This window comes from Daldinia vernicosa (genome assembly GCF_022497035.1).
Source record: "Daldinia vernicosa strain CBS 139.73 unplaced genomic scaffold F5Y00scaffold_19, whole genome shotgun sequence".
Lineage (NCBI taxonomy): Eukaryota > Fungi > Ascomycota > Sordariomycetes > Xylariales > Hypoxylaceae > Daldinia > Daldinia vernicosa.
This window is the reverse complement of record NW_025953935.1, coordinates 253,832-275,069: the sequence shown is the minus strand read 5'-3', so window position 1 is coordinate 275,069 and position 21,238 is coordinate 253,832. Positions and strand designations below refer to the sequence as shown.

The following is a 21,238-nucleotide window of genomic DNA, read 5'->3' as shown; positions in this document are numbered from 1 at the left end:
GCTACACTGGAAGCCACATCAATTCTATTTTGGACTAAGACACATGAAGCTCATCGCGTAGTCCGGCCCTTCCATCCCCTCGAAAAGCTGCCTAAGGAGTAAGCAACATCCTCTGGCTCCTTCTCTGTCAAGAAGATGCTGGTGGTACATTCCTGCTCTCCTTAGATGATCTGTGTCGAAGTCGAGAGCTACAAGGCAGGTGGCCAAGGGCAGGTTACCATAGAATACCAAGTAAACTTAATCCCAGTCCATGGGAACCTCCACTAGAGAACGGTACCTAATTCCTAAAGAGTGCGGCAACTACAACAACCCTCGAGCGGTCTGTCTCTACAGACACTCGTTTCTCTGTATCAACTCAAGACGGAGCACTTTTCAAATGATCTCAACCAGTTCAATTATACGAAGTGGCACTAGTGAAGCCTCGTTCGACTAAATAAATTAGGTAGCTTTATCTCTTCCTAAGTTCATCCTCACCACATCCCAAACCAATGTTTTAGTCGCTCAGGGGGACGAAGAAAACTTGACAAAAAGAAGCCAAAGATCTCCAAAGAACTTGAACGCAAGTATTACTAATCTGAATCCAATAGAAATCACCTCCTATTGATCCTATATTTCTACCGATATACTCGAAGACCGAAAGCTCAACCGTACGTTCATATTTTAATGGCGGTATGAGAAACGAATACTTAGATAAAGCAATATATATGATCGCCATCGTTCCCTCATCCTGAGCCTTTTAGGAACCAATATCTTGGATACAAGAGTAACAGAAGCGCTTCTTTCACAAAATTGAGCCGCTGCTATGTTGCTCTTCATCCCTCTACCGCTTCACGTTAGGCTAACCCAGATTAAAACGCACTATATAACTTCAAGAAGAGAAGCTCGTAGCATATTATCAGCTACAAAGCTTAGCCTTTGGGACTTCACGAGTATTCACAACTATTTTCACTTTTGTCTATGTCTTGTTTACTGCCTCCCCTTTTATGGATAACATGCCAACTAGCCGGGAAATACTGCTATATTAACGGCTCTATACATAATTCTCCTGAATTAGATATGGACCTTGCTATGAATCTACGATCACTAGTCACACATGTGGCTATCAGTATGAGCACACGAGCAAGGGGTGGGAACATGGTTATGTCAAACTAAAAAAGTTATAGACTTAGCTAACATTAGACTACTCATATAGTTGCCTATGCACTTTTGTCCTCGACACCTTGGTGGTCCACGAACCTAGCGGTCAGTCCTGACCTCAGCTCTTATTGAATAGGGGGCGTCCGCTAAGGACGTTGCGCCATATATCACGGGCTCTGTGCACTTGTTTACCGGCCTGGTAAGCCACCAGAATCCCGTAACTTTCTCTTGCCTATTTGTTAAAATCGGGCTTGGATTGAGGTTAACTGAGCGTGGGTAATCGTTATCTTGAAGTCAGCTATTGCGGGGCAAGTGACATGAGTGGTATGCGAATGAAGGATTTTATCAGGGCTCTATTTAGTAGAGTTATTACCCCTCCCCAAACACGATAAGGTGTATAACTGTTATATGTATTATAGCACCTAACCCACTATAACCCTACTATAACTAATATCATTACTATATACTGTAAGTTAGTAGTATAAAAACACTAGAGTATACTAGCCCTAACCCCAAGTCTGCTGTAGAAACCGGACAAGTAATGAAGACTGGCTGCTACTAAAGTGCGTCACACTAAGCTAGATCTCCAACCCAAACTCTTAACCCAGACAAGATCGCTTAGGAATCTAAGATACTCCGAACATCCATGGCTCCATTAGCCTCTGAAAGAGGGAGGGTGTGTCAGTTAGATGGGTATCAACGGACTCTGTCACGAGGTGGAACCAAACAACATGGAAACAACTTCGTTGTTCCGCGAGGAACTATAACCTATCTGGCGAGCCCACGGCTCGTATATACATACATGTTCTTTGTCCTAGATGTCTCATCTAGAATCCTGGCAGACTCGGTGTATTTAGTATGCCTGTGTTCGCCTGCCTTAGGTGCGCAAGTTCTAAGGGGGTGTGATATATACCTATTATATAAGGAATTCCGTGCAGCACCAAAAATCTGTGAGACCAAGCTTGAAGATGGCTAGGAGCACGTCAAAGTTCCTAACATTTATAATTGACTATTGAGATATCTGGGATGGAGAAACTTCAATTATCTAAGTAACGCAGTCTTTTCAAGTTCTTAGGTCAATAGTGCCGGAGATCGTGTCGCACGGAGCGAAAGGCAAGAACCTAGTTAACTAGTAGTATATCTGTGACTCTATTAACCCATCCCCCCATCCCAAAAATAGGGGAGAGGGAATGCTTTTCTTATATGGACCTGGTATCTATCTGCTACCCTATGAGGTAGCCACTATACTATAATCTGAAATATAGACCTACATATTTCGCTCCGGAGTACGACATTGGATGTTTCCCAGGTAGATCGTAAACCATATTTCATGGTCCTTGTCCGAAGACCCTGAAGTCTATGTATACAATATGGGCCTCTGGCTGGCACCGTACACAAGCTAGGATTTTACGAATATCATGTAACAAAGGCACGTAACTTAAAGGAGAGTGTATGGAAATACATTAGCTCTATGAGTGCTGGCATGTTATATCTCAAAAATGGGTTTCCTATTGTCCGGATTACTTAACCTACCTAATTATCACCCGCTATACATGAGCTTATATGAAGGAGCGCATGGAATAACTGAAGTGTTGTCGTATGTGCTATTTACCGAACTCTATAAAATGCTATATGTAGTTTCACAAAACCAACTCCTTGCCCTTAGGAGCTAAATCCATGTCATGGGTCAGTAACACCACCAGTGACTACGCTTTGGACGGGTATTTACTTTTACTGGGTGTTAGATATAGAACTGGTCTATATAGGTAAAGAACTTATAGCTATGCTACATAGTAGTCCAGCCTAGAGGAGTTTGTAGGTATTCGTGCAACATCTAGGTAAGTGATTTCCCATTACTCGCGATGATCCGTACATCCGTATTGGGGGATCAGAAGAACTCTTAAGAATCACCGACGATGTTGGGTCTTAAATTGAAATTATATGCGCAAGGTAAATAGACATATATTTTATTTCCAGTATTAATGACCTTTTTTATATACACTATTACCTATATTAGTACTCTACGATTCATTAGGGCTTCCCTGGACTCCGGTAGTTAGTATAAATATAGTTCTTAGCTCTGGTAATGAAATATGATTTGTAACTTAGTGGAATGGCTTAAACTCGGGAGCAAATCACCTCCAACTTAACCATTAGGATGATAGTATCTTATTCGAAAGAAACCCAGCACTTTATTAACCATAAACTAATAAAGTCAATTATAGAGATCACCTCTTACAAGTCCTCGAATCCCGCTTTAGGAAACCCGATATCTCCGCAGCTTCCTTGTGATCCCTCGTAAGGCCTCTCCGAACAATCCCGTTAGCGGCTTGGCCCGCCCAATCGCAGTCTGTCTAACCTCCCGAACTCAGCGCCTTCTCGCCGTGATGCCCCGGGGGACCGGGTGTCTTGCTGTTGATTTAAAGTCAAAAGGAGCCGCATCGCTCTTCTCCACACCCTTCTCGTCAATATCAGATTGTCGTCGGTTAGTCCTGAGCCTCAGAACGATGCCGATGCTCGAACGACCCCGAGCCTGAACGACCCGTTTGCCACCCGCTCGCCCGCCCACCCACCGCGTGGAGCCGAGGATGTACAATACCCAGCTTACCAATGTCTAATCGGAATCGGATCATTTCCCCCCTGGGCCTCGGATATAAGATAGCAAAAGGCCGTTTTTTATTTTTTATTCTAATGCTTATGCTTGGCTAATTCGTCGCCCAATTGTGCACCCCACGTGCGAAGTGCGCGTTTTACTCTCGTGCTATGCGCTGATGGGCTATGGCGCGGAGGTGCGCACCCTACGTCCGCGGGCAATGGACCACCGCGCCCAATCATAGCAAATACGGAGGAGCAGATAGAGCCTAGCGAAGTCTGTCACCCCGGCCAACATTCTCTTGTCTAACAAGGGTATGATGCTCAGGATTCCTAGGGTATGGAAGTGGGAAGTGGGATGTGCTGACTGCTGCTGAAACTTTACGCACGTTGCGGCACAAAGAAAAAAAGAAAAGAAAAATAAGGTAAACCGTTATGGCAAGTCTTGGCGATTTCATTACTAGAAACACATACCAAGGGACTAGTCAACCTACATAACATGTATGGTTTACACTAGTACCTGAGAGTTGGGTGTCTGGGTGTCTGGGTATCGGTGTATAGACATACATACACAGACATGTGGGGGGACACACCAAACCACAAAACCTTGGCAGAACCTTGGGACTACCTATCCTTGAACTATGCTCTGCCTATCTGAGGGTCTTAGTCTTAGGGGTGGCTATTGTCTATAAAGGACGCATCCCATTCTCTCGAGGAGCTTTCTGATCTCTCTCACAACCATTCTTCTTTCTCTAACACAGACAAACAGCTCCCAGACAAAGCCAGAATCATAAAGAACTCCAGAGTTCCCCCCACTACTCACTAAGCTCCATCGTCACCATCAACGCAAAGTATTATATCTGCTTAGCGTTTATACTTCTACGTACTTTACTACGTACTTTATTATCAACAATTATACCAAGATGTCTTCCAACAACAACACCCAGAACATTGCCCAGAAGGTCCGCAGCAGCCAGCCCCAGATGTTCCTATCCCTGGCTCCCACGACCTCTGCCTCGTACCCCACTGCCCAGAGCATCAAGCCCGCTACTCACGCCCGCCGCAGCTCCAGCCAGAGCAGCGTCGGAAGCGTGAACAGCCTGCGCTTCCTGAAGCTGGGCCCCGTCCACTACGGCGAGCACCCCGGCGAGCACAAGGAAGACTACCACGAGGTCGCCGTCGAGTAAACGGGTTCGCCTCGAGGAAACTTTTCTTGTTCTGTTCCATCACTGTTTTCGGTTTTCCCCGCCAATTAGAGAAAAGACTTGGCCCATGGCGACATCATGGCTGAGCTTCACGACTTGAAAATTATTACGATCTACATAGCGTGCACACCCGATGGAGGGGAGGTTCATTTAAAGGAGGGTTGCGACCGGTTCTGATTTCTTCTTCGTCTTTCCGCGGGGCGTTTTTGGGAATGGGAATTTTGCGATGGATGGGGGACGGGTTTGGGATTAACACGGATTGGATAGATTTATTGCCCAGAAGTGCATACTTGGTGTTACGAACCGTATTACGAACCGTACGCACGTACGCACGAACACCTTGATGGGTGCGGATTATAAGGGCAGATCCCTTGGCGGTTATTTGCGGCAAATTGATGCCTATCTCTTGTATGCAGTTGGCGCTTGAATTTTTAAGAAAAAATACAATATTTTTCGGAATCCCAAATAAAACCGTTCGATTTTCACATGTAGGAAAGAAAGAAATCATTATGTCCGAAAATCTAGCTCCCCCCCTTGTTCTCTGCGCGAATACGTACCTAACGTACCTATGTAAGATACGTATATTCTAACCAGTCAGGGGACTAACCTGTCATGTTGCCATGTGCGCTAGAGTACGGCCAAGGTATCAGAGGTAGCATTAACCGTATACACAGGCCCCCCTCCTTTGACGTGTTCTAGTGTATGTAGCTTTAGCTCTGTACAGAATAGTGGGATGGGGAGGCCGCATATACCATCCGCAAGCAGTAAGAGGATGAGTAGCTTCCCCATCGCATATTTTTTTTTTCTCCAAAAAAAACATCACAGCAACTCATAATTGGTCCGAGCTGACACAAGCTTGCCCGCCTATCCCTTGCTCTTCAAAACAAGCTCGAGGCTTTCAGAGCCTAGACAATCAGTCCTATGATGAAATGTCATTTGGTGTGTGCTTTTTATTGGAGTTTTGTTAGACGCAAGCACCCATCCATACCCGACGATGACCGCATTCTCAGGCCGCTGATCTTCCTCCCCTATTACAAGATAAAATGCAAACACCACGGCCAAGCGAAAACCAAGACGGGATTTGGGAGGCTTGGCGGGGTGAAGGAGGGTACACTACGTACGTGGGTAGGTAGACCAAGGCAATATGTCATAGGTACCTAGTATTATTAGTAGCGTTAGCACATGTTTGGGAGGGGCATTAGAGCATTTAGGGGACGGGATACGGAGTTGATATTGTCGATCTAATACCGTATTTTGACGGACCCTTTATCCGCTAGCACGGACTGACCCACCGTCGATCTGATATGAATGCCTTAACCAGCCTTGACTTGGCCAATCTTGGCCTAGATTTAGATAAGTAAGCTTTCAAGACCCTAGCTTTTACATTAGGTAGTTTGAACAAAAAGCCAAATCGCTCAGGAGTATCACAAGCTTTTGTCTCCATTCTTCTAAAGATAACACTTGGGTTTGAAACTAAATCTACCGGTATTCCGTACATTATAATCTAATATACCAAGCTGCCAAGATTGCCGAGCGATACTTGGCGGGAGTGTTTTGTTTTACATGGCATTCCCTATTTTGCTGCAACGTCTCTTGTTTCTTTTACTTTCCGGAAAGCCGAGGAAACGGGGCGAAACGTTTCAACAGTTATCCTTACTATTACACTACTAGCGTACACACTACACTGCATAGTATAGCGTATTATATCTTGGTTAATATAGCTATAGCAAACTAATATAATAACACACTTACACGAATAATGGACCACACAGTGTAGTAAAGTGCATATCCCGATCGTCATAAGAGGCTGAGATATATAATAGCCCACCGACTTTCGAGACCACAAAACAGTACCGAATATACTACATACCTAGGACCTAGGTATGTATCCGTACAAGCGAGCTTATCAATCCAAGGACACGCATTCAAAGCTCATACAGCTACGACACATTGTGCATACGCTAATGCTAATACTGCATCTGGATGTAAACCATTGGATTTTTATGTAGGCTATCTGGCTGTACAATTAATGCCGGCATGATCCCTACCGTCCTACCGTCGCCAGGTTAAACGGGCTGGACTTGTCCCGTCTCGCTACCTTATCCACGGTCTTGGTGCTCGCCTTATCCTCTTCCCTTCCCACACCCTCACATCCCCCGCGTCGACGCGCCTTGCCACACTACCATTACCATTACATACTACGACCACACACACAACGCACATACATTAGGGTTGAATGACGATACCATACTAGCAGAAGCAGAGGGAAATGTAATGTGACGAGCAAGTCAAAGGACCTCCGGTCCAATTGCCACACTTTTACCTATCCCCCTTTTCTGCCCCTTCCTCTCCTTCTCGAGAGAGGTACCCAATCCAGCTCCAAGTCACACACCTACACTATTGCTTATCTTGCACGTTTTCCTCGGCTGCCTACCGAGCGGCTTGGAGAGGTCTTACTCTGCACGTGCGCAATTGATGAGATGAGGAGAGCAAGGGGGGCGGTAATGCGGGTGGTGCAACTCGAGGGCGAGATCGCGTCGAGACCTGTCTGGGCTGCACCCTGTCTTACGATAGACTGACTGATTGATTGATTGATTGATTGATTGAACCGCACATACGTAATTGTTGGAAGAAATGGTGGCCTACTGATGTGTTTCTTCTTACACGAGCAGCTCATATCGTAGGCCCTTTGCGTTTCTCACTTGGGGGTTTCGCTTTATTGAGTTCTTTCACGATGAGCACATGAGCGGTATTATGCTATCCCTCTTATTTATTAATGATATATTAGGTACGGACAACCACCTTAGGTCCGGGTATATACATACGCCCACCTATGTATGCAGTATGAGACCGGATCTGTGTACTCATCAATCTACATACTCATTGAGACCCTGCGGGATTTATATGAAATGCTGTAAGATGAGCGCAGTGCAGGACAGGGTAACATGAACTCAATCAGCCCTTGCTTATACGTAGCGAATGAGAACGTGACGATCCCAACACTTCGCTTCTTCTGCAATTCTACCAAGTTGGGGATTCTGCACAGGTAGGCTTTCGACCCCGTCGCACGGGGCAATGATGAAATGAGAGAGGAATAGTACAAATAGCTGCCTAGAGGTAACTAAGTGGTATATCACCATATGATGCTAGTTATAAGTACCAACGTATAGACGCAGCTAGCTACTGTAGCTTAAACCCGCGCTCGTGTGACTACGTTAGCTCGACGGGAGATGGAGATAATTCGCCAAATCCGGCAAAGCAAAAGGAATGGAGGAATCCCAAGACTATGGTAACTCATAGCGCAGAGGCGTAGAGGGGAACGTGACGTATGACGTCCTGCTTATTAATAGAGCGTTATTGGCAGGCATTCCCCGGACCCCAAATCTAATAAAATCTACCTAATAAAAGCACGCTACTGGCGATAAGCATGAGGTATTTTGTACTTATAACAGGTAACTTAGTAACTACCTACCTACCTAACCTACATAAGCTGAATCGTCAATAATACTACTAATCATTGGAAGGCATGGGCATCTTTGATGTTTGCCATCCGCTAAGGATATCAAGAAATGATATCGGTAAGGTACGTTGATGTGCGATGCGGACGGGCAACGCAGCTAGTGTACATACTATGTAGGTAAGCATAGGGTAAAAGAACGTGGACGCTCACCGCGGTCGCCGACGGCACGCTCACCCTCGAGCTGCCGCTTGAGCTGGGCGCTCAGTCGCGGAACGTCTCGATCTGCGCGCCCAGCTCGATGAGCCGCTCCTGGAGCTGCTCGTAGCCGCGAGCGATGATGTCCACCCCGCGCAGCACCGACGTGCCCTTCGCCGCGAGCATCGCCAGCAGGATGACGACGGCGGGCCGCAGCGCGGGCGGGCAGCTCACCTCGGCGCCCGACCACCGGGTGGGGCCCGAGATGTCGAGCCGGTGCGCGTCGAGCAGCCGCACGTCCGCGCCCAGCCGGGTGAGGTCCGTAAGGTGGATCGCGCGGTGGTCGTAGACCCAGTCGTGTATGAGCGTCTTGCCGCGAGCGCAGGCCGCGATCGCCGCGAAGAACGGCAGGTTGTCGATGTTGAGGCCGGGGAACGGCATCGGGTGGATCTTGTCAAGAGGCGCGTGCAGCTCGCTGGGGTGCACCGTGATGTCGACGAGGCGCGTACGCCCGTTCTCGGCGGTGTACTCGGGCGAGGTGGTGTAACGCAGGCCCATCTCCGCGAGCGTGGCGAGCTCGATCTCCATGAACTCGATCGGCACCCGCGCCACGGTGATCTCGGAGTCCGTGACGATCCCTGCCGTCAGCAGGCTCATCGCCTCCACCGGGTCCTCCGACGGCGCGTAGTCCACATCCACGTCGATGTCGTCCACGCCGTGCACCACCAGCGTCGTGGTGCCGACCCCGTCGATCCGCACGCCGAGCCGCTCCAGGTAGAAGCACAGGTCCTGGACCATGTAGTTCGGGCTGGCGTTGCGGATCGTCGTGGTCCCCCGGCGCCCGGCGGCCGCCATGATCGCGTTCTCCGTGACGGTGTCGCCGCGCTCGGTCAGCACCACCTTGAGGTCGTCCGGCACGTCGGGGGACACGGTGGCGTGGTAGCGCTCGGCGGTGACCGTCACGTCCAGGCCGAAGGGCCGGAGCGCGATCATGTGCGGCTCCACGGTGCGGGTGCCCAGGTCGCAGCCGCCGGCGTACGGCAGCTCGAAGGCGGGCTCCTGCCCGAGCAGCGGACCGAAGAACATGATGATGCTGCGCGTGCGGCGCGCAGCGTCCGAGTCGATCGAGGCGAGGTCGAGCTTCGCGGGCGGGATGATGTCGAGGTCCCGCCCGTCCCCCGACCACGTCGCCTCCACGCCGATCGAGCGCAGCACGTCGACGATCCGGTCGACCTCGACGATGCGCGCCACGTTGCGCAGGCGGGTGCGGCCCCGGTTGAGCATCGAGGCGCACAGCAGCGCGACGGCGCCGTTCTTCGAGGACTTGACCGTGATCGTGCCCGAGAGCTGCCGGCCGCCGGTGACCCGCAGGTGCGAGGCTCGTGAGCTCGAGCCGATCGCCAGCAGGTCGGCTTTCAGCGCGGAGTTGATCCGCGCGAGCAGCTCCACGGAATAGGTTCTGGCTGCCCTGCTCGATGCGCGCGATCGCGCTCTGACTGGTGCTGAGACACTGCCGCAGCGGCAAGGCAGGTTGCAGTCGCAATCTAATTTTAATGGCCGGGTCTTGGCATTTCGCTCCAAGTTTGATATCACGTATTATAGTCAAAAATAAATATGAAACATGGTTATAAAAAATGAGAAAAAATATAATCCCATTCTTTGGCTTTTCCTATTATTTAATATAATTTATATATATTTTTTATGATCATTTTATCATTTGTTTTGCTTTTGTAATCTTTAACTATTAAAGGAGGTCAAATGCCAAGACCCGGCCCTTAGTTTTCGATTCCGACTGGCAGGCTGGCGGCAGGAGGCTTTCTCTCGGGGCGGAGTCCGCGATACACCGCTCGAGGAGCAATGTGCCAAGTTGATACCAAGAATACCAAGAGTACACAAGACGGGTTTGTGCAGGTAATACAAACTTTGGTGTGTGGCTTGTCTCGATTCATCTTCATCTACTCTGATAATCTGATCTGTGGGTGGAATAGATGATTTAGGTATGATTAGACCTTATTACACATCGACTACCTTCCCCCGAGCGTGACATATCTGGTTAGCCCAGGTCGCTTGCAGTCGGTACATAGGAGGGCTAGCAAGCATCTACATAGGCCTCGAGGTAGGTGAGACTTGGCGCGGTGGCGTGCCGGGGCAAGCTGAAGTCACGTTTCACAGATACTGAGCGCGGGTGATCGATCGACAGGGCCTTGCTCTAGTTTCTATAGGGAGTGCCGACACTAGAGGCCTGCTTGGCGAGCTTGGCTGCATGTTCTATCTGCGCTGAATCTACTTGGCAAATTTGAAAAAAAGTAATTTTGCGCTGTTTCCTGTTCGTATATTGTTATTGTTGTTGACGATATTAGGTTGCAGAAAAGTCCGAAGTGTAACCTGGAATAGCCATAGCGATGTGTGTGCCGTTAGTCCACGGATGGCTGGAGACAGAGTTCAAAATTTAATAGGGGCTTAGCTATGATGGCTAGTATCCACTAAGCGACACAGATGAAGGGATGGCACCGACGAGGGGTATGTTTTTCGGTTATATCTGGTGTAAATAGACTGTATAATTCATGGTGGTTGCTTACATACAAGCGCACTAATTTGACTTGACCTATGTAGCGTCTGTTGACTGGCGACCCCTAGGCTGGAACTTAGTATTGCCACCGGATTTACAGATGGGCTGTTGACTTACGCGGAAATATACACTCCAATTTACTTAAGCCAAGCAGTAGTAAAGCACCTGTCCCACGGATGTTTCAAATTGCTCGCCCTGCATAGTCGAGGCCATCTCAATATGTTCGTTCACCAACTCTCATGATCTTCTGACCGACACCATACATCTCGACCATAGCTCTCCAATTTAGTGAAACCCAATCAGGACCATTCCTCAGAATGGCTAGGCCTTGATCATCGATCGATTCAGCGTCTGATTTGATATCCATTCTGATATCCGCCTTGATCGATGAACTTGTCTTCCGGTGAAACGGGCAGAAGACGGTGAGATGAACCTTCCAGGCTAATAACTCGACTTTTTCCAAGTATGGGTCGGCCAAGAGCCTCAGTAATGCTTGAAAAGGGGGCCGTTGTACCATATCGGGGTCGGGAATCCTATTAGGACCGCGCCAACTCGGTGGTCCCATACGTAGCCTAAGCTCTCGCAAGCTTCCGCTAAGAACCATATCAGAGAGAGCAGGCCCTAGGACACGCTCAAACTCCCCACCTACCCTCGTGAGGTGAAGGGTCAAGCTGCGCACTCGTCTCCGGGCATCCTGTCCCTCTTCGCTGAGAAATCCTCCCCGGCTAGTAAGATGTACGGGTAGCCGGTGACTCTGCGCGTTCAAGGTAAAGCGGTTTTGAGAGTAGAAGATGGCAGATGCTTCTTGGTACATCTGCATATTGACGAGGAATACGTCTAGGAAATATGCGGAACCCGAACCCGAGACCGATGTCGATGGGGCGAAGAGAGTTGTGTTATGAAGTATGATGGGGAAGTCTGAGACGAGGAGGTGAGAGAGGATAGCATCTCTCAACTCAGGTGGGAGGTCAAGGAAGCGAAAGGGTTTGCTCGCCGCCGCCATGGCTTTGGTTAGTCCCGAAGTTGACTCTTACGTAGATGACGTTGACGTTGGTATTCATCAAACACGGGTGATATTTCCATAGAATCACCACGTATCTGTCTAACTCAGCTAGTTATCTTTTGTTAGAGTCTCTGTTAGAGTGTTGAATCTTTAATATTCATAGGGAGATTCATTCGTAATTTTTTTGTTAGCTGTAAAACTATTGTGATGGTCGATCATTAGATGATTGAAATGTCTACGGTTTCGTGACCCTCGGTAGTTCATCGAGTGGGAAGATGCCGTAGGAACGAATAGACGTTGCTAAGACAAAGGAAGGTTATCTTGAATTAGCTTCTAATTTGTGGTAGTTATTAAGATTCAAGACTGGTCAAGCATAAGTCTTTGTAAGATTGTTAACAATAGGTATGAATTTCGAAGTAAACAGGTAAGGATGAGGTTCACCAAGTATCGTAACCCGGCCCTGGAAACATGACGATGTTACAGTTGCATCATTCCCACTTAGGCCTCTGCCTTTTGAGTACGCGGTTTATTACCTATGTTGATTACCTAAGGTACCTACGGAATAGTTATAGCATATCTGGGGGTTATTCAAGATGCGCGTGTATGGAATGAAGGATATAATATGACGTTTATATAATTATACTGCATAATGCACTATCTTATCTAGATCCTGGCTGGTAGCTGCATGCACGTCGCACCGTAGCTTTAGGCCTTGTAGCGCGCTTTGAGCTTCAACTTTCCTTATCAACTATTTCTATCGTTACTACTTTCATAACGTTTGCGCCTTGCCAACGCTACCCTTACCCCTCTCAGCATCGCGCCTGAAATGAGGAAAAAAGGTCGAGTATGCAGTGCTATACGGAGCTGACGCCGCCTACGGCTGTCACACATTCCTTATATCTCCCGTTTATCACGGCGCAGAGCAATAATCTTGTTGTCGCAAGAGCATCTCTCCTTCAGATCTTCACGACCAAATCAGTATCTGCCGAACTCGACAAGGCCCAGAACGCCCAATTACAATCTTCTAGATCAGCTGACCATTACGATTCCCGAGTCAATGACGATGATGGCCTCGAAGCCTCCTTTCTTGGCGGCGATGCCGTCCTAGTCAGGTCCGACCGCTCGAACTATACGAAATTGGTGCTCGTTGCCGAGTTCCCCCTGGCTGGAACTATCACGGGACTTGCGCGCATAAAGACCGATACAACTGCGTCGGGCGGAGAAGCCCTTTTGTTGGCATTCAAGGATGCGAAGCTTAGCATGGTCGAGTGGGATCCAGAGAAGAATTCGATAAACACCACCTCGATACACTACTATGAACAAGAGGATCTTCAAGGAAGTCCGTGGGCTGCGCCTCTGAGCCACTATGTCAATTTCTTAGCAGCAGACCCGGGTAGTCGGTGTGCTGCTCTGAAGTTTGGCGCGCGGAGTCTTGCTATTATCCAATTCAAAGTTCAAGAAGAAGATATAGATATGGAGGACTGGGACGAAGACTTGGATGGGCCGCGCCCAGTAAAGGAGCTTTCCACTACGCTCCCAAATGGAACTAGCAGCAATGAAGAGACACCATATTCAACCTCGTTTGTCCTTCGACTGCCAAATCTTGATCCTAGCCTCATCCACCCTGTGCACCTTGCCTTTCTTCACGAGTATAGAGAACCAACGTTTGGCATACTGTCCTCGACTTCGTCCCCATCTTCAGTCCTTGGCCGAAAAGATCAGCTATCGTACATGGTGTTCACCTTGGATATCCAGCAAAAGGCTTCCACAACTATTCTGTCAGTGACAGGCCTTCCGCAAGATTTATTTCGGGTAATCGCGCTTCCTGTGCCGGTTGGTGGTGCCCTTCTAGTTGGTACGAACGAGCTTATACATATCGATCAATCTGGAAAGTCACATGGCGTGGGCGTCAACCCATTCGCAAAACACACTACCTCTTTCAGTTTGGTCGACCAAACCGAGCTTGGGTTAAAACTGGAGGGCTGTGAGATTGAGGCTTTGTCTGCTGAGAACGGGGAATTTTTAATGGTCCTCGGCGACGGTCGTATGGCGGTTATCACGTTTAGAGTCGACGGTAGAATCGTATCGGGACTAAGCCTTCGATTAATCGTTCCAGAGGCCGGTGGTGCTATCATACCAACTGGTGTTACAACCTTGAGCAAACTAAACAAGTCCTGTCTATTTGCAGGCAGTGATGGTGCCGACTCCTTGGTTATCGGTTGGACACGTAAGCAGGCACAAGCTGGAAGAAAAAAGTCTCGTATACATGACCCTTCTCTGGACCTTGACTTAGATGACGAAGATATGGAGGATCTAGAAGATGACGATGATTTGTATGGCGACGATTCCGCGCCGGCTAGACAATCATCGAACTCTACCGGTACGCCAGGCGGCAAGTCTGGTGAGCTCGTCTTTCGCATACACGATCGGCTTGTCAGCATCGCGCCTATCAGAGATTTCACACTCGGACAGGCCGTATCATCTAATAAGGAAGAGCAGAATAATCAGAACGGTGTTACCAGCGACCTCAGCTTTGTCGCCGCCTGTGGCCGAGGCAATGCCGGCTCGGTTGCTATAATCAATAGAGAAATACAACCGAAAGTCATTGGACGTTTTGAGTTCCCAGAAGCAAGGGGTTTTTGGACTATGGCCGCGCAAAAACCTATACCAAAGTCGTTACAAGGTGACAAGGGAGTTACGTCCATGAGTGCTGAATACGAGACTTCCGTCCAGTATGACCGTTTCATGATTGTGCCCAAGGTGGATTTGGATGGATATGAGACATCGGACGTGTATGTTTTGACGGGTGCCGGATTCGAAGCGTTGACCGGAACGGAGTTTGACCCAGCTGCTGGATTTACTATTGAAGCCGGTACTATGGGTAATCATATGAGAATTATTCAAGTTCTTAAGACCGCCGTCCACTGTTACGATGGAGGTATGAATGTCCCTAGTCACAAATTGGACAACTACTAATATAAAGACAGATTTTGGACTTACGCAAATCCTGCCAATGCTCGACGAAGAGACAGGTGCAGAACCCAGAGTTGATTGTGCGAGCATAGCCGATCCTTTTATATTCCTAGTTCGAGACGACGCAAGCGCATTCATTGCGAAGATAGATAAAAACTTGGAGCTTGAAGAGCTTGAAAAGGAAGACACAGTCCTTAACTCGACTAAATGGGCAACAGGTTGTTTATACGAAGATAGATCCGGCATATTTACCGGGACCCAGACGGATAAGGGCGCGAAATCTGATGAAAATATAGTAATGTTCTTACTCAGCAAGGCTGGCGCCCTACATGTATGTGTTGTGTCAATATTCCCAATTCTGTTGCTAATATCTCTAGGCGTATGCATTGCCCGATCTCTCTAAACCTATATATGTTGCAGAAGGCTTGCCTTTTGTACCGCCGCTCCTTTCGGCAAACTATGCTGCTAGACGAGGAACTGCCAAGGAAATCATCAAGGAGATATTGGTCGCTGACCTTGGAGACATGACTTCCTCGTGCCCGTACTTAATTGTGAGTTTGCGCAATTATCTAATGCGTGGTTTTTAGCATTACTTATAATGTCTAGGTTCGCCACGATAATGACGACGTAACGATATATCAACCCTTCCGTACGCCTTCGACTAATACGCAGGAGCTTTCTACAACGCTTCACTTTCAAAAATTACCCAACCCTATCTTAGCAGAAGATCCGGTTGTGACAGCAGATGATGACGATGATGAAATAAGAAAAGCGCCTCCGATGAGACGATGTGACAACATTGCCGGATATAAAACTGTTTTCCTCCCTGGCAGCTCTCCGAGTTTCATTCTTAGATCATCAAAGACTCTACCCAAGGTCCTAAGGTTACGGGGCGATGGAGTTCGAGGAATGAGCCCGTTCCATACTGAGGGCTGTGAGCGAGGCTTCATCTATGCAGACTCGAAGGGCATTGCGCGTGTTTCTCAGATTCCGGTTCGCAACACCACCTATGCCGAGATAGGCATGGCCCTCAAGAAAGTACCTTTAGAAGTCGACGTGCACTCTATCTCCTATCACCCCCCGTCAGGCACCTTCGTCGTTGGTTGTGACACCTTAGAACCATTTGAATTACCAAAAGAAGATGACTACCACAAAGAGTGGCAGCATGAGAAAGACCTCACTTTCAAGCCTATGGTTGAACGAGGTCAGGTCAAGCTAATAAATCCGAGCAGCTGGACCGTTATTGATACTATCGAGATGGAGCCATGCGAGACGGTAATGTGCATCGAGACGCTCAATCTAGAAGTCTCGGAGTCTACTAACGAGCGAAAACACCTTATTACTATCGGCACAGCCGTATCCCGCGGCGAGGATCTTCCTATTAGGGGCAGAGTTCTCGTGTACGATGTAGTGACAGTCATTCCGGAGCCGGGAAAGCCCGAGACAAACAAGAGATTAAAATTTGTAGCAAAGGAAGATATCCCTCGTGGCGCGGTCACAGCCATCTCTGAGATAGGAACTCAGGGTCTGATGCTGGTTGCCCAAGGGCAGAAGTGTATGGTGCGCGGTCTAAAGGAGGACGGCACCCTTCTGCCTGTTGCATTCATGGACATGAGCTGCTACGTAACCGCAGTTCGCGAGCTTAAAGGAACCGGCCTCTGCCTCATGGCCGACGCGGTCAAGGGAGTCTGGTTTACGGGCTATACGGAAGAGCCTTATAGGATGGTGCTCTTTGGAAAGAGTTCTACTAAGCTGGAAGTGTTGACGGTAGACTTCTTACCAGATGGAGAGGAGCTTCTCATAGTGGCCTGTGATTCCGACGGCGGCATTCACATTCTCCAGTTTGACCCTGACCGTAGGTCTTCCCCTCATATCCCCTTGGCCATACCATGGACCAGAGCTAACAACGTAACCAGATCCCAAGTCCCTACAAGGCCACTTGCTCCTCCACCGTACCACATTCTCCGCCGGCGCGCACCCTCCTACGCGCAGCATGTTACTCCCACGCACACTCCCGTCAGATTCGGACTATCTCTCTCAACACGTCAACGGCACCTCGGCCGAGGACGACCATTCTTCTTCTCCGGCACCACCCTCTATCCTCCTCCTCGCCTCCCCCACCGGCGCCTTAGCAACCTTGGCACCCCTCTCCGAGCCCCAGTACCGTCGCTTATCTCTACTAACCGGCCAGGTCCTCTCCTCCCTACCGCACTACGCCGGCCTCAACCCGAAGGACTACCGCGCTCCCACCTCCACAGGCGTAGTGGGTCGTCTGCCGCCCGGCGTCGATGCGGGTATGGGCCGCAGCGTCGTAGATGGCGCCCTGCTCACTCGCTGGAACGAACTCCCTGCCGGTCGTCGCGCCGAGATCGCAGGGCGTGTTGGATTCGCGGGCGTTGATGAGGCGAGAGATGTTCTGAGGGAAGTATTGGGCGCAAGCGGATTGGGATATCTCTGAGTAATTTGGCTGTGCTGTGTAATATACGGACTTATTCGCCTTACCATTAGCGAGACTTCTTTGCAATAGTTCTAGGCGATGTTGCGGTTGTCTATCAGGTAGCTATCAAGTTGGCTTAGAATCAATCAGCTTTACTTTTTTTTTTTTTTGTTGTACGAGTAAGAGACGAATTAATCCCTTTGACACGGGACTAAACCAGAGGTGTACGGCTTGAGTGGTTACTTATTTGTGAGGTGTTCCTCTTCATGTTTGCATCAGAAATAGGTAGCTTTTGAATTGGTTGCCCTTGAAGGGTTCGTATAACTAATTCAAACGTCCTTCTCCGTTGAAATCATTCATTCTGCTAACCTAGTCGGTCCTCGTCCTAACCCGCATGCGTATCTGCCAAATCGTAATCATTCCGCATTTCTTCTGCCTTGCTATGCTTAAAGAAAAGAAAAAACAAAACAAACCAAACAAGCCAAGCCAACTTTATAGTCCGCCGTTCATATTCCCCTGAGGCCCAGATGCCAGTACCAGTGAAATCCAGACGTAGGTAACCTTTCCGTAGTTTCCCCTTAAAACAACCCCTGAAATGCCGCAGTGGACAACTAATCACTGTTGCTAGTTGGTCCTTCGAGTCGTGTAGGGACCCTATAGTAATGCCGCAAGAAACCAAATCAATCAATGGCATAAGAAATCCTTCCGATCGCAGGTTCAGCCTGTGAATAGGTACCTATGGGTGTGGCTCGTCTCGGCGACAGCCCTAGACCAAATAATGATCAAACTAGGATAAGGATAGGGCAACTAGATGTCGTCGTGCTTGCGTCGAATGCTGCCAATGCGGCGTTTAATGCCGTCGCTAAGTCGCTTCCCTCTGGGGCTACTAGAGGAGGGTCCTGCTGCTGATTCGAAACTAGCGCTTGCGCTTCGAGGTCGGACAACAGCAGTGGCATCACCGCCCTTGCCGGCCATCGCAGTGCTGCGGCCTGTGGGCTGCATCTCGAAGGCGCTGCCGGGTTGACCGAGCGATTTACGTTGTAGATGCTTCTTGCGCTTGAGGTTTTCCTCCATGGTGTATGCGGGCTCGCCCTTGCCCTTGAGATCGTCGGGGTGGTACTTCTATTGATTGGCATGTCGTTAGCAGGGCTGGCTGACTGGCTGGCTTCGTCTAAGGGATATCCCGATAAGAAGAAGAAGAAGAAGGACTTACGATGTGATCCCATCGCTTGTATGGGCCACCCGGAGCGTCTTCCTCACGCATGAGATCGGCACCCTCTTCGTAGTGCATGATGCGACCGCTGTAGTCGGGTTCACCGGGTGGAATTGTGGCTGTGCCCTGTAGGGGGACATGGCGCTCTAGGGAGTCGACGAGATTCTCACGGGGCGTGGCTTTGAGAGCTTGCATGTTTCCGTACTTGACAGCTTCGACGGGAGCGTATCGCTTATCACGGTTTCGGGAGGCAAGCGTGGCGTCATAAGGGCCATCGTGGTGGTAGATTCCGCCGAATCCGGTAGTGTCAAGAGAATCGACGAGGTCTGCACCGGTGCGGTTCTTCTTGCGAAGATGAGGGGCACGGTCGGCGGCCCTTGTGGCTCGCTTGATTGCTTCGAGAGGTCGTTCAGACATCTTCTTCAGATAGGCACGAGTGCGGGAGAAGGCAGTTCGGACACGAAGCTTGAACTTTTTGATAGTGAAATGTGCAAGAAGCTTAGGTTTAAGCTTTGGACTTGGGGTCTCTGTCTCTGACTTGGGGTCTGTGGAGGTGCTGTCTTTCTTAGTAGTAGATTTAACAGTATTCTTTCGTGAAACTTGAGTCTTCTTTGAAGACTCCTTCTTTGAAGCAGCTTTTGTAATAGAAGGCTGGGTAGATTGTTTGGGTGCGACTCTTGCTGCTGCAGCAAATTGCTGATAGGGTTCACGTTCAAATTGCAAACCAAAAACCTCGTAACTAGGCTGATATAAATTTGAAGAATTAGTAAAATGGCTCTTATGTAAAGAACAGTCAAGTAGATAGATTCCGGATCCTGTCGGATCCTGCAACAACGCGCGTTCAGGTCATGACTATGATGTAACCGGAAAAGGCCGACAGCACACCCAAAGCTTATCTCCCGCTCTTGCATGGAAGCATATCCCTGCTTGGTCCACTTGTGGATGCTAGTGCAAGGTATGACGTATGCGACAGGGGTAGCTCAAGGTGGCAGGGTGGCATCGAAAACGGTTGGCCATCACCATCAGCAAGAACGACGACTCGCTGCTGCAGTTGTACAATAACATTGCGTATCACGGACAAATAGTATATCAACGTGGTATGAGCAGCGCATGTGTTTGAGAAAATTCACATGGGTTATTGTTTGGTTCACAAGATCGCGACAACAGTATAGCGGACACGATATAGCAGACAGAGTATAACAGACAAAGCATCGCGTCACATCACATATACACGAATATTCAAGTATATTCTGATATGGTAAAGATTTCTCAAGAGGAACACACTCACTGGTTATACTTACCCAAGAAGAAGGGTCACCCATGGCGCCGACTGGTACAGAAAGATATATCTGGAGAGAATGGTGTTGATAGAGGTGGATAAATCGTCTTGCCGATGTCAAGGAAAGGGGAGTGCTGAGGTGAGTATAGTAAAATCGCCGACCGGGAAATAAAATGATCTGTGATGTTTCTGGGAAAAGGCAACTTTGGTTGTGGGACGGCAAAAAAAAAACCGTTGTTGTGGGATCGAGGGTCGAGAGTTGGAAGGGAGCAACAGAAGGCAGGCGCCAACATTATTAATAAGAAGGAGCGAAGTTAGGGCGCTATGTCGCTGCAATTGAATTAACACCTGCACTAAGAGAGGTAACCTTATTTCAAGACGCTAGTCATTACAAAAGAAGCAACCTACAAATCCTTAATTCCTAATTACCTCTTCTAAGGATAGTACTGGAAGACTAAAGCATGGGAATATTGCCCCTTACCATAACTTTTTACTTATGGTATCAGTTATAACCTACAGATATCTTATAAATGCTACTTCGTACATGTACTGTCTTCACTTTTATATCTCTTCTACTTGGCAAAGTATGTAGGTAAAAACTGTCACTATTCTAGGTTACTGTGGAAGCTTTCAACCGCCACTGTCTTGTATATAGCTGTGCCACCATCATATCTTAACCTAGGTAGTTATTCTCTAGGAACAGTCTATATTGGATAGAAAGTATAGTTTCGGTTTCCTCGCTTTGAAGGTCCAGTTAGAAACGCTGGGATTATGATTAAAATATTCTTTTTCAACATCCTTACGTCTTAATTGCCTTATTGTCAGAGGCTGCCCTTGGTATGTCACCACTACGGAGTGACAGGTGACTAGCTGGTGTATAACTCATATGGTATATATTTTTGAATGCTACTAACGCCTGCCCTTTCCTAAATCTAAGAGTGACCCAAGGTCCCCTTATATACAACATAGCGAATGACTAGCTGGTAGATAGCTTCAAGCTAGATTTTAGACCCCTTATCACGTCATATACCTATCGTAATCCTTGTCATCTGACACTTATGTCTCTACATTTTTACAGATACTTTCTAATAATGAACCATAAGCATAAGCAGGGTTGAATAGTAAGCATCTTATTGTATATTATTGAAATGACAAAACATCAATTGTAGAACTTT

General features: G+C 48.3%; 5 protein-coding genes across 5 annotated transcripts; 3 read left to right on the top strand and 2 right to left on the bottom strand.

The window, feature by feature from the left end:
* The first annotated feature begins 290 nt into the window (after positions 1–290).
* F5Y00DRAFT_235220 (uncharacterized protein) lies at positions 291–1,585 on the top strand. Its single transcript, XM_048007532.1, has 2 exons — positions 291–1,126; positions 1,193–1,585. The coding sequence occupies exons 1-2, from the start codon at positions 958–960 to the stop codon at positions 1,267–1,269; spliced, it is 246 nt and encodes an 81-aa protein (XP_047865535.1). The 5' UTR covers positions 291–957; the 3' UTR covers positions 1,270–1,585.
* Positions 1,586–4,299: 2,714 nt separating this feature from the next.
* Positions 4,300–4,978, top strand: F5Y00DRAFT_54441 (uncharacterized protein). Its single transcript, XM_048013792.1, has 2 exons — positions 4,300–4,306; positions 4,549–4,978. Exon 2 carries the CDS (start codon positions 4,653–4,655, stop codon positions 4,914–4,916), a length of 264 nt encoding a protein of 87 aa, XP_047865534.1. The 5' UTR covers positions 4,300–4,306; positions 4,549–4,652; the 3' UTR covers positions 4,917–4,978.
* Positions 4,979–8,431: 3,453 nt separating this feature from the next.
* On the bottom strand, positions 8,432–12,161 carry F5Y00DRAFT_269020 (RNA 3'-terminal phosphate cyclase/enolpyruvate transferase; the record flags this gene model as incomplete). The annotated part of the gene is made up of 2 exons (XM_048012366.1): positions 8,432–10,091; positions 11,390–12,161. 2 exons carry the CDS (start codon positions 12,159–12,161, stop codon positions 8,656–8,658), a joined length of 2,208 nt encoding a protein of 735 aa, XP_047865533.1. The 3' UTR covers positions 8,432–8,655.
* A 725-nt stretch (positions 12,162–12,886) lies between these two features.
* Positions 12,887–17,863, top strand: F5Y00DRAFT_54380 (CPSF A subunit region-domain-containing protein). Its single transcript, XM_048013790.1, has 5 exons — positions 12,887–15,099; positions 15,149–15,465; positions 15,512–15,685; positions 15,741–16,989; positions 17,051–17,863. The coding sequence occupies exons 1-5, from the start codon at positions 13,008–13,010 to the stop codon at positions 17,590–17,592; spliced, it is 4,374 nt and encodes a 1,457-aa protein (XP_047865532.1). The 5' UTR covers positions 12,887–13,007; the 3' UTR covers positions 17,593–17,863.
* Positions 17,841–19,774, bottom strand: F5Y00DRAFT_235212 (uncharacterized protein). Its single transcript, XM_048007530.1, has 2 exons — positions 18,785–19,774; positions 17,841–18,693 (listed from the first exon to the last, which is right to left on the bottom strand). Exons 1-2 carry the CDS (start codon positions 19,199–19,201, stop codon positions 18,379–18,381), a joined length of 732 nt encoding a protein of 243 aa, XP_047865531.1. The 5' UTR covers positions 19,202–19,774; the 3' UTR covers positions 17,841–18,378.
* Positions 19,775–21,238: the final 1,464 nt, after the last annotated feature.